The following is a 12,812-nucleotide window of genomic DNA, read 5'->3' on the forward strand; positions in this document are numbered from 1 at the left end:
CACTGTCAGACATGGATGCTCTCTATGGTTGGTTCATGTGGACCATGGACAAAGGAAAGCTGGAAACAGGCTTGGTGGAAACCATAGGGAAGCGACCTGAGACTAGTTATAAATTAAATGAGAACTTGACAAGTAGGTGGAATCCAAATATATATATATATATATGGTGATACACTCTTAAATTTCCTCAGGTTCATGTTACAAAGCAAAATGTTATATTTTAAGGATAGGCCAACAACAGTTTAGGATAGATCTTGTTAAACAAAAGAAATTTGTTCAGTAGGAGAAATTTTTTTTTCACTTAAAGGTCATAACCAATTAAGAAATACAAACATATATTAAAGATGAATTTCTTATCTTGGGGATACTCAAGCTACCATTTTAAAAATCATCTAAAAAAGTACAGCTTTATCATACATAGTTGTGTTAAATAGATAGCATACATATCTTAGCATGAGAATTTCCTTAGAAAGTCATATCGTAGTTGTTTCCTAACTTGAATAAGTCCAATTTATGGGTTTCAAGATTCAGAGTAAGACAAATAGAATAATACATTTCTCAAGAAATTCTGAACACCCTTCTTCATACCCTGTCGTTGAGATAAAGCTAACCTTAAAATGCCAGCGTTGAGCTTTGTCATTTGTATATCTATCTGATGGCGCCAGAGGGAGTTTCCATGGCAAGCTCCTCGTGCACAGAAGCAGGGCGAGTGGAATGTCTCCTTCCAGTGAAGAACTTTTCACTGACAGTGATAAAGGCCAAGAACCTCCTTCACACAAATGATTGAAAAACAGAACACGAAGGACATTTTTATTTTGTTTTGTTCCCTTTGTGTGGTATGTGACTTCAGTGCAAATACCCATTTAATCAAGAATACAAAGACAGCCACCTTTGCTGGCTAAGGGATTTCCAGAGACCGAAGCAAACATATATAGCTCTTTTTGTGAGGAAATTCCTGCAGGTTGTTATTTTGTGCTCCTGTAGCGCACTTTCAACTCCTCTTTGAAGAGGGAAAAATACTTCTAAAGGAATATTTAAGAGTAAACTAAACAGAATCTAGAAAAACTTGAAGTGTTTAAAAGCTGAAGTTTTTCTATTCTCACTTATTTTTTATTGAGATATGACTAACATATAACATTGTATTAGTTTCAGGTGTACAACATAATGAGTTAATATATGTCTATGTTGCAAAATGGTTACCAGAACAAGCTTAGGTAACATAAATCAACACACAGAGGCACAGATCTTTTTTCTCTTTTGATGAAAACTTTTAAGATCTACTCTCTTAGCAACTTTCAAATATATATACAGTACTGTTAACTATAGTCACTATGCTGTACGTTACATTCCCCAGGACTTATTTATCTTACAACTGGAAGCTACTGTCATTAATTTTTAGAAGGATAAAGACTTTGGGAAAGCATATAGAAGTCACTATGGACTGGAAATTTCTGGTTCATGCATTTTTGTCTCTTTGAGTTGATGAGTTCAAATTGAACCTGTAGCTCTAAGCTGGCTCAGCCTCTTTCTCTTTCACCTTTTAATCACTCTTTTCTAATACCTTCTATTACAATAGACTCTCTTTCTCCTCTTTAGGTCCTCTTCATTCTCCCCCCTAGTTTCTTCAATTCTAAGGATATCACAGTCTATCTGCCTTCAAGTCTCTCCTTAAGCTTTGCTTCTCCTAGGCAATCCGTCCTGTCGTGGGGTGCAATAACAAGGGTGAGTGCATGTTGCAAACATTCTTGAATGTATAAAATGTAAAGTGACTTTCTTACTACCGTTATCATCATCACTAATCAGAAAGTGAAATCTTTGATTCTTTAGCCCTTTCAGGGACTGTGGTCCTTGTCTTCAACAAATACTTCTCCAGCATAATAACTGTTTTAGTGTTTAAATTGCTAAATAAGATAGAAATAATATTTCACTTTAATAACGCAATTCTTTTAAAACCCCAAAGCTAATCTCAGACAAAGCAAAGGTATATTTAGAAAAAAGGCCACATTATAATGCTTGGGTGATTTAAGAAAAAATAATAAGTGGTTATAAGCCAGCACTGCAGGCTGGCCCGGGTCAGGTACTGGGGCAAGTAGTATAATATACGTTCCTGGGGTCAGTCTACTCTGTCCGTGTCTGTATGTGACATTAGGGCCTGGGCCTCTATTGTGTAAACATCAATAAGGATCCTGTAGTATATAAACTATATTATCAGTCAAGCAAAGGAGTGTAAATCTGTACCTCAAAAAAAAAGATTAGACAAATATGAGAAGATCAGCACTAGACAAATAAGATTTGGCACCCTCCCCAAGGTTCGCTATTATTTGTATTCTCACAACTTACATCCCTGCATTCACAGCTGCCATTATGATACCATTGTAAGGCCTGGGAAAGACCAGAAAGATTTAATAAACTGATAAATAAGTTAAAAAATTGAGAAACAGTTCTTTTCTGGCTCTTTGGGAAATGGAGACCCTAGATATTTAATTAAATACATTTACTTTTTCATTCATTGAACCATTTTACCTCCTGTATATTTTTTCATGAATTTACCTAAAGAACTACGTAGACATGGTAGAAGAGAAAAACTTTTCTCCTAGGGATCAGGAACAACAACAACAAAGTCCATGTAAAGTCAATATTTTAAGGAACTTAAGATGGGATCTTTCAAATCTTGTCACCTGACATTAAACAATAAAATCTAAAGCTCGTTTCAAAGATGTACTGACTTCCCAGTTTGAAAGTAATTGCTGTCCCTTGTCCCATGTATATATCTCATCAATACAACTAAGAAAAAATCGCAGCTAGGCCTGGACCACCGCCAAGCAATTGATTATTAGCCATTAAAGGGGAAATGTTTACTTACTCACGGCAACTAGTTTTTAGAAGGCAAGGCAAGGAGGTCTGATTTTAAATGCTGCCTTTTCTTTCCATCCTAAGGCCGATCGAGATCATTCACTTCTTCTCGGAAGTGTCCGAAGCCCATTTTTATTTTCCTTTTACTATTTTAACCAGAATACTGATAAAAAGGGGAGAGCAGTTGCTATGAGGCAAAGAAAAATGCCTGGCAGTTGAGGGCCCTTCATCTATCAAGGGGAATTTGCAATGTTGCCTCTCTTCAACACTGTATAGATTTGCAGGATTTTGTGGAACACTTAACCAAAATGGAAGGATTTAAAAACGGAATGCAAGATATAGATGCAATCCTTTTTAAAAAAAAGTCAAGATACTTTAGTTTCATTTCAGAATTTTCTAGTCTTAAATTCTTAAGCACCCAGCAGCGATGATCATCTTGGGTAATACTTTTGAAAGGGTGATTAGTGCAGACTGCTTAAATATACTCACGATGTCACAGATGCCTAAAGATTAAAAACTCTTACTAGGATTGAGATGTACTACATCCAACTACAGGGAAACAAATACTTGCTAATTAAATAATAATATACACAAGCTATGTTGAGTTGCAAAATAAGTCCAAGGGTCCAGAACACCAAACACCATTTTAAAATCTTGAAAGAATATCCAGTTTGATGTTTACTTGTGATTCTAAGAATCTCTTATGAATTGGAAGCAATTCATATGGATATTTTCAATATGTATGAAACCTAATATCTTTACTTTTTTCTATTGACTCAATATCAAAATAATTTTCTCCTCCCACGTCTTTGAGTTTCTCCTGTGTTAAGAGGCAGTAAAGAAATCTCCTTTCTCTGATAATTCTCGCTCTCCACTTCCATTCCTCCATTTCTTCAGAAGGCATGGTTTAAGTGGAATGCCCTCCTGGAATCCCCAGGCTCTGGCTCTCGGAGATAATTTAGATAAAGCCCCGGAGCAGAGTTGAGAGGAAGACTGGACTAGTGCAGAGGTGTCCAAGGAGGAGGGGGGAACCACGATGGAGCAGGGAAGTTGCAGCACTTCCTAGAACTAGGAGGTACAGAGTTTCCCAGGGCTATTCAAAATACGGACTGGGGCCCAGGAACACTGTTCCCAGGTCAGGAAGGTGAGGCTAGAAGTAATATTTAGAGCTAATCCCATAGCTAGGTCCTCCCCAGAGCACAACTGCTAGATGGGGGATATATCTCTTCTTTGGGAGCCAAATACTAAGAGTAAAAGCAAATATTTGAAGCTGAAGAGCTCTTAACAACTGAAGAGTGCCATTTACTCATTTCTACACGTCAGTGTGGGCTTAGGATGTTAAATAGATTAAAAGGCTAAGAGAGGTCAGTCACTCCAGGAAAGACTCTTCTTTCACTTCTCCTGACTTGGTTCTGTTTCCAAAATTATCTAACCCACCCCCCCCCCCCCCTTGAGGGGGGAGGGTCCCTCAGAAACTCAAAAGATGGCACATCCTCTCGCAGAACATTCTGGAGAATGTGGAGTCACAGTCCTGGGGATGAGAGTTCCAGAACCAGAGGGAGGAAGGGGACCAAAGTCTGCTGATTAGTACAATGAGGATGGTTTTAGAAAAGCTCCAGAGGTATGTCATCATAAAATTGGTAGGGTCCTTAGAAGTTACCAAATCTATTCCCTTGTTTCAGAAGAGAAAAAAAGGTGGCTCAGAGTGATGAGGCGATTAAAACTGGTTGGGGGCAGAGCTGGGATGCCAACCAGACTCCCAGGCCGGAGCCCCTTCTACCTGAGACTGCCGCGAAGTTCAGACCCAATTTGGGAGTCTGTCCTAATGCCTCCCTAGGACAGTAACGTCAGTGCCCTCCTTCCACCTCTCAGGAAATGGGGTGGTGGAGGTGGCCAGGCACCGGGCTCTAGCCCAAGAGAATTCCACGAGGCCCTGGGCCAGTCTGTGAGCTACTCAACCTCTAGGACGATGGAGCTTAGGCGCCGGTTTCCCGCTTCTGCCGCCCGCTGTCTACTCCCCTCCCTCTCCCGCCCCATCGCGGAGAGGACAGCCAAGCCATTCCAATTTAATCTTATTTAAAAAGACATAACTAATAAATCTATTGCCAGGGCCATGAAGAGACGGCCAGCAGAGTTGATCGTGCTCCCAATCCCATTGAACCCCATTGAAAACCATGACAACACCGGACAAGCTCCGATTTATCCCGGCGCGCTAAAGCGCATTGTGAGCAGGCGTCAATCACGCATTATTTCGGACTGAACAAATGCAAAATCTTGACTGGAACAAATGCTTCCAACAGGTCCGGGGCGTCGAGCTCCTTTTCCCCTTTGTCCGAGGCCTAGCAGTTGGCCTGGCTTGGGGTTGCCTCCGCCCGACCACCCAGCGCGCCGCGCAGCCCGGGCGCCTGGGGCACGCTTGACCGGGAGGCTGCGGGGAGGGGGCCGGCAGGGGCCGCGGCCACCGCACCGGAGCCAGGTCCGAGTGCAGTGCAGGTGGAGGCAGGATTCCGTGTGCGGCCACTCGAGCGCCGTGCCCCTCCCTGAAATTTAGCAACCAAATCCCCAAACCACTGGAGGCAGGAGGAGGGGCCTGTGACCGCGCTTGCTGAGCCCTGCCCCGGAGCCGGGCCATGGGCCAACGGAATGGCTCCACGGCGGCCGCCTCCCTGTGCCTTCTCCATCGATCGTTTTCTCGGGTGGGGCTGTAGGGACTAGCAGATCTCCAAGAACCCCAGGCAGGCCGTCTCTTCTGTCCGGCGGGCCCAATCGTAATCACCGGACCAGGCCGGGTAGCCGTGGGCGAGTGGGGAGCCGAGGCCGGAGGGCCTGCTCTTGGGCAAAGGCCGCATCCCCGGCGCTTGGCCTGACGTTGAGGGCGCGGAGCCGAGGCGCGCATTTGGCGCCAGAGGGTCTGGCGACGCCAAGAAGGCGCGCAGCCCTCATGGGCGACCCTGCTATACGCCGCCGCTCCTGGGCCCTCGAGCGGGCCTGGGCGCAGCTCTGAGGGCGCGGCCACTGGGCCTGGGCCGCGACGGGCAGCGGCCGGGCGGGCCTGGGCTCACGGGCGGGCACTTCGGACCTGAATAGCTTGGCCCGATTCTGCCTCCGTTTTGACGACCTGTGGAAACTCCCCGGATGCCGCCAGCCCCTCCCTGCACCCCTGAAGTTGGGCGGGACGTTTGGGGTGTGGGGATGCTCCTAGCGACCTTCGAAACCCTCGGCCAGAGGCCGGCGGGTCCGGGTCACTCCTCTGCCTGCCTGAAACTTCTCGCCTCTGAAGCCTCAGAGGGGCCCAAGCGAAGAGAGAAAGAGCGCGCCAGAGCTTAACGCCGCCTTGTAAATCACTTTCCGGATAATTGCGGGAAACGAACCCTCCAGCAAACAAGCTCGAGGGATAAAGCAAACAGGGAATAAATTCCTGGGTGCTCATAAACCCACCCATGCCGCCCCCGTCCTTCCCGGCGCTCCCGCGGGGCCAGGCCCTGTGTCACCCCAGGAGGAGGAGGAAGCTGGGGCTGGGACGGGCGGGTGGTGGCCAGCGCTTGCCACCCAAGATGTTATTCATTGGTAACAATTCCCATTATCTGTCCCCACTTTGGGCGAATCAGACAGAATCGCTAATGCCGAGGGCTGCTTCCTGCCTCCTCTGGGAGGTAACGGGGCGCCGAGGGGCGGGGTGCGGGGCGGGGACGGAGGTGGCACCTTCCGGGCTCGCCGGGGCTTTGGTCCAGCACTCATTCAGGTACTTAACACCCTGGAAACCCGGACCCCGGCTTTCAAAGCCTCCCGGGTGGGAAGAGCTGTTTATATAAACAGAGATGCCTCTGTAAGCGCGCTAATAGCTGGGTAGCCAGCTCATGGCGTGCGCCTCTCGCGCCCACCCATAGAAGCGGCGTCCCCGGCCGCCCCTCGCTTCCCAGTCCGCCCTGCCCCCGCCTCCTTCCCCTCCTCGGCCATGGCCACCGCTGGGCGCCTCGGCTTCACCGTGCGCAGGCTCCTGGATTTACCCGAGCAAGACGCGCAGCACCTGCGCAGGCGAGAGTCGGAGCTAGGCGCCCCAGGCCCCTGCGCCACCTGGCTGGAATCGGAGCGCGGCCACTACCCCTGTGAGTGAGCGGAAGACGGGGCGGCAGTGGAGGGGGGCACAGAACGAAGCACCCGGCCCATGCGGGGCTGGGAAGCCGACACCCCAGCCCAGGGGCTGAATTTCTTCAGGGTTGGAACCGGAGGATCTGTCCTCCTCAAACCCCCATGCCATGCGTCCCCCAATCGGGACATCCTGAGAGCAGATCCCTGTACCTGGCAGTAACGCCCCGGGCTTTGAGTTTCTGTTTCCAGGGGTCAGAATACTTAAATATTTAAAACGCTGCCCTTAAAAGCCTGAAAACACGGCCACGTCCTCCAGCCTCGGTCTGGGATGGGCAGCATTGGCGGCTCAGCTCCCCTGGATTCAGGGCTTTGCAAACCGTAGTGCAGTAGACCTGGAGGTGGCCCGCGTTGGTGAGCCAGCTTGAGGTCAATTCTTCTGCCAGCGCAGCGACTTGCTTTAAGAGGGCCCCACGGTGCGTTTCTTTGGGGGCGCAGTCAGGTTGGGGTATAAAGGGTTACAGAATTCGGAGAGGTGGTGTCCAGAGGGTGGCCAGGGAAGGAAACGGCTTCACCCCAAAAGCCGCGGGCGAGCGGGGGCGCCCTCCGGCCGGTGGCTCGGCGCCCGCGCAAGAGGCAGCTGGCGCGGAGGGCCCGCGTCTCACCGGGCCGTGTCTCCCTTGCCATCCCCAGCCTCGGACGAGAGCAGCCCCGAGACCAGCCCGCCTGACTCGTCGCAGCGGCCGTCCGCCCGGCCCAGGTCTCCGGGCTCGGACGCCGAGAAGAGGAAGAAGCGGCGGGTGCTGTTCTCCAAGGCGCAGACGCTGGAGCTCGAGAGGCGCTTCCGGCAGCAGCGCTACCTGTCGGCGCCCGAGCGCGAGCAGCTGGCGCGCCTGCTGCGCCTCACGCCCACGCAGGTCAAAATCTGGTTCCAGAACCATCGCTACAAGCTGAAGCGCGCGCGCGCGCCGGGTGCCACCGAGTCAGCCGACCTGGCAGCCGCTGCCGAGCTGCGCGCCGCGCCCGCCCTGCTGCGCCGCGTGGTGGTGCCCGTGCTGGTGCGCGACGGGCAGCCGTGCGGCGGTGGCGGCGAGGTGGGCCCGGCCGCCGTCCGGGCCAAGAGCGCCGCGCCCCCGGCCGCCGCCCGCCCCCTGCCGGGCTACGCGGCCTTCGGGCCCGGCGCGGCGCTCGGCCTCTTCCCCGCCTACCAGCACTTAGCGCCCTCCGCGCTGGTCTCCTGGAACTGGTGAGGCAGCAGCGGGGCGCGGACCCCCAGCCGCCCGGACCTGGGAGCGCGCTCTGCGGCCGCAGCGATCCTGGAGCCCGAGGCCTGGGGCGCTCCCCGGGCCGCCTCCCTGCGGGCTCCGCTCCGCCCTCTGCAGCCCGCACGCGGGGAGCCTTCGCCCGGATCCCCGCTCGCCTCTTCCCTCTACCGCCAGCCCCAGAGCTAGATTTTATTGCTTGAACTTTATTTGTATATTTTAAAATAGCTATTTGTATGGGAAGCAACTTATTTTAAAAGAAATAGAATATTTTTCCTCTTTGTGGTGCGAGAATAAAATGTGTAGGGTTGGGTCCCCTTGCGCGCCTGCCGGGAAGGGAGATGGGAGCTGTGCTTGCCCGACCTGAGCTGGGGCGCCAGTCCACTCCTTGACCGCCTCGGTGAAGGTCCACCCCGAGTTGGGTCGACGGGCAGATGGCAGTCCCAACACGGCCTAGGAAGATGGGGGGGGGGGGAGCAGAGGCAACCTTGGGGTCCCTGTTAGGGGGAGGTCGCTTTGGCCCCGAAGTGATGCGGAGGCCCCTCCGGACTCCTGGAGCTGCCGGCGTTTCACACACCGAAAGTCAACCCAGTTGGCCACAATCCGGCATAATGAGCTGCTCTGTAGGGATTCTCCGGAGATGAGCCTGCGGGGCGGCCCGCAGCCACCGGGGCCTGGCTGCAAGCCGTCCGTTTCCAGAGGGCGGCAGCCGAGGGTTCAGGGGCCCGAAGAGCACCCGGAGAATTTGTGTCCCCCAGTTAAGCCTGCACGTGCCTCATTTGGCACCTGTGATTTCCTGCCGCGACTTGACGCCACACCTGGTCCCCGGGGTGGGATGGGGAGGGGGTGGCGTGCTAAGGAAATCAAAGGGTGATGGGGAATGACCCGCCTCAGGGCTGCCACCTGAGGGAGGACAGCTTTGGAGAGCCCCAGTGGCCTAGCCATGGCTCTGGGATCCGCTGGTCTCATTTTGCCCGCGGTCCCAGTGCACGCTAGGCTGGGCGATCTAGTGTCCCAGCCCTGCTCTTCGCCTTGCTTTCCGGAGCCACAGGGCCTCCTGTGCGGTGGTCACTCTCCGAGAAGTGACGACCTCTCTGCAGGGAGATGCGTGTGAGCAGAGCATATTCGGTCGGATCCAGGGGAGGGAGCAAGGGCTCAGTGAGGTCTCTGAGTAGGCATCCGACCTGTTTGGGGCCCTGGCTTTCCTGTCCCAAGAGGAGGAGGAGGAGGAAGGGCGGCTGAGGCAGTGTTATCACCTGGGATTTTGGGGGGTGGGGAGAGAGAGAGGAGGGCAGAGGGGGAAGGGAGTGGGGTGTTTGGGTCTCAGCTGCTGGCCACCTTGCCTTCCATATGGATGCCGTTATCTTAGAAGAATCTCGATCCTTAAACCTCCTTTTGTCTTGGGAACTGAAAAGGGCATTGTCAGGCCTGAAAAGGACCTAGACAAAATCCGCACTGTTTCCATTCAGGACTCTGTTTAATCAGTCCCTGGTGACAATGTAGTGGGTGTTAGGGAGGACAATAGTATCTTTTTAAACCTTGTGGCCTTCAGGAAGACAAAGGGCTTGAATTTTATGGGCTTACAACTTCAATTAGAACAGTGCCAGTGTGCATGGGAGATTATCAAATTTGTATCATAAAACCTCTTTCTAATAAATGATTGCTGGGGATGGAGCCTGGACATTGTAAGACATATACTGGAAACTGCCCTGGGGGCTTTCCAGTTCGCCCTGGCAGAGCAGATGAGAAAGAAAAGGAGGAAAAGATTTCTGGAGGTGGCCCGGGTGGGGACATGTCCCTGTGTCGGCTGGCTGGGAGCCTGGCTCTTCCGTGTTCTTCTTCCTGAAGGGGTGTTTTCCTCAAGAATGGAGGTAAAGATTTGTAGCTTGTTTCCTGCTATTGATGGTGACAAAGACCGGAATATTCTTGGGGAGAAAGTACAAAATCACCACCTGTTCAATTTCTTGTCTTTTCTTTTCCTGGAGCTCCAGAGAAAGCAGGTCTTGGGGTGTGCAAGGTGGAGAGAGCCTGTGAGCTCTGAGCCCCATAGGACTAAGGAGTCTGGACTTTGGAGAGAGGTGGTGTCCGGGAGCATGTCCTCAATGAAATTCATCCAGTGGTTGCCTGTGAGAAAGACCATTTACTGGCTTCCCAGCGAGCGAGGTGGGCAGAGCCATAGCAGGATGCCCACCAGCGAGCCAGCCTGTGTCCTGGGCAGGAGGTGGGCAGGGACTTCCTATAACGTTGGCCTCAGGAGCCGTCATGTATAACTGTTGCTGTTTCCTTTGCTCCTCAGGAAGAGCCATAGGGGAGAGTTAACAATGAACTCGCCTCGCCAGTGACCCATTTTAGAGACTCAGGCTGTCACTTGTCTTCTGTTCACACCTGTGATAAACTGGAAAAGATAAATGCCAATGTCCTTTCTGACCTGAAAAATCAATTCTTCCAGGCTCTGGGCAGAGAAGCTAACCCTGAGGCCTCTCTGCCAGTGGCTAACAGCAGGGCTCTCCCTCCCACGAGGAGAGTGTTTCAGACCTGGCACCCATCACCAGCATCCCACGGCAGAGTCGCACTCAGCAAATGTTTATTAACATTTCTAGTGTTCCAGGCATGGTTCTAGGCACTTTCATGATTGATCTCATAGAAACTCCTGCACTGTATGTCGAATGCCCCCATTTTACAGAGAGGAAATTGAGGTTCAATGTAGGAGTGACTTGCCCATAGCAGTTGTGGACTTCATAGCACATTACCGTTGTCCTCAGCTTCACCCACATTTAAGCAACCCTGCAGGCTTCCTGAAGGGGGACCATTATAATCTTGATGTGGTGACCATATGTGGACTACCCAACCGTCATAGACGTGTCTCATGGATAGTCTGGAAGAGTGAGAGAGCATGCCAAAAGCACCCTGCACAGCTCAGGGCCACTCAGAGACGCTGATCACATGATGTCACAGTAGTTGCTAACAGTTATTGACATGTCCTGTGTACCAGGCAATATTCTAAGTTCTTTTGCTCGTATTAACTCATTCAGTCTTCACAACAACCCATAAGATGGTACAACTATTCCCACTTTACAGATGAGGAAACTGAAGGCCAAAGACGTTCTAAATAACTAGTCCAGGGTCACACAGCTAGTAAGTGACAGAGAGGATCTGAACCCAAGCGGTCCAGCTCCAAATCACACACTTTTAACCATGTGGGGGCAATGACTTCCCATTCTTGGTTTATGTTTTATTTCCCTCAGTCGGCAGTCCTGGTTACCTTACAGATGCTTCTCTAAGAGACGTGTTTTTAGTATCTTTCTGTCTCCCTCCCTTCCTCTTTCCCTCCCTCCCCATCTACCAAACTTCCAGCTTTTGGACACAGCCTCTGTGTTTCCCCATGTCTGTTTGTGTGCGTTCTTGTCCAGCTGTCAGTGAAACACAGCTCTTGTCTGCAGGTCACAATATTTTCCCGTGACTATCATTCCACCATTCTTCTTCCAGAAAAACATCTGCTGCTGCTGCCTTGACACCAATTGTCCTCTCAGCCTTTGGTTGGCTGCTGACTCTGATAAGCTCCTGTGAGCTTTCCCAACCCCCCAGGCCCAGATCCCTGGGGAGCTTTATGACTTTGGCTTCCCAAGCCCTTTCCCCAGACATCCTTTTCCTCCCTAGGTCTCCAGTGGTGTCTTTATTGTTAAATATCATCCTCTTCCCATTTTCTCTCTCTTCTTCGATTGTAAACATTTTCGCTTCATCTCACTTACATCTCTTGTGGGCAGAGATAGCAATTTTCACTTCACTTTTCTTTTCTCATTGTTCAAAGGATCTTACATCTTAGCACATCTCTTATCTGACCCATTTAGCACTTTAGAATCTTGGTGAGGTGCTCCTGATGTGTTAGAAAGAAGTTATTTGAGCCAGGTTAACCTACGCCTTCCCTTCTAATGGTGGTGTTTAGATGTATATTATTCTCTTGCCTGTTGACACAATTAATTTGCCTCTTCAAAACACACACACACACACACACACACACACACACTTCACTACCTTTACAGCATTTTAAACTTAGCATTAAAGTGCCCAGGCAGGATAATTATGGGCTTAGCATGGTTAAATGTTTTGTTAACTATGCTTGTCTGTTCTGAGTGTTTCAGTTAACCAGTCTAGGCAGGTTATCTGCAAACATGAACAATAGACAGTCAAAGGAGCTTTTGAATACTGAGTACTGTCCCTACCCCAGGGCTTGGTCATTTCCATGGATGTGATTGTATCACTTAGTATTCAAAGTCTACATGAGAAACCGTATCCCTCCAGGTCACTCATCATTTTTCCAAGCCATGATGTGGGAGGGGATTTACTAAATGGTACCTTAAGTATTTTCAGAATTACAATTCTGCACCTGTTAACTCCCCTCCAAGCCCCCGCCCAGACTAATAGCTGAAGGTATATGACATTCCCCTTTCTACTATGTACCCACCATTCACATGACTCAGTCTGTAAGCTCACCAAAGAAGTGAAAGCGTTCCCTTCAATGCTGATCCGCAGAGTGGTGATCTAACCAGAAGAATCGATTAGACTGTTAAACGGTCTCACATCTACCCCGGATTTTCAAGCACAGGGGTTCTC

At 50.4% G+C, this 12,812-nt stretch overlaps 1 protein-coding gene across 1 annotated transcript; it reads left to right on the forward strand.

The window, feature by feature from the left end:
* The first annotated feature begins 6,564 nt into the window (after nucleotides 1–6,564).
* NKX2-8 (NK2 homeobox 8) lies at nucleotides 6,565–8,376 on the forward strand. The gene is made up of 2 exons (XM_046655485.1): nucleotides 6,565–6,959; nucleotides 7,633–8,376. Exons 1-2 carry the CDS (start codon nucleotides 6,809–6,811, stop codon nucleotides 8,187–8,189), a joined length of 708 nt encoding a protein of 235 aa, XP_046511441.1. The 5' UTR covers nucleotides 6,565–6,808; the 3' UTR covers nucleotides 8,190–8,376.
* Nucleotides 8,377–12,812: the final 4,436 nt, after the last annotated feature.

The sequence above is a fragment of the Equus quagga genome, chromosome 2, assembly GCF_021613505.1.
Source record: "Equus quagga isolate Etosha38 chromosome 2, UCLA_HA_Equagga_1.0, whole genome shotgun sequence".
Taxonomy (NCBI): Eukaryota; Metazoa; Chordata; class Mammalia; order Perissodactyla; family Equidae; genus Equus; species Equus quagga.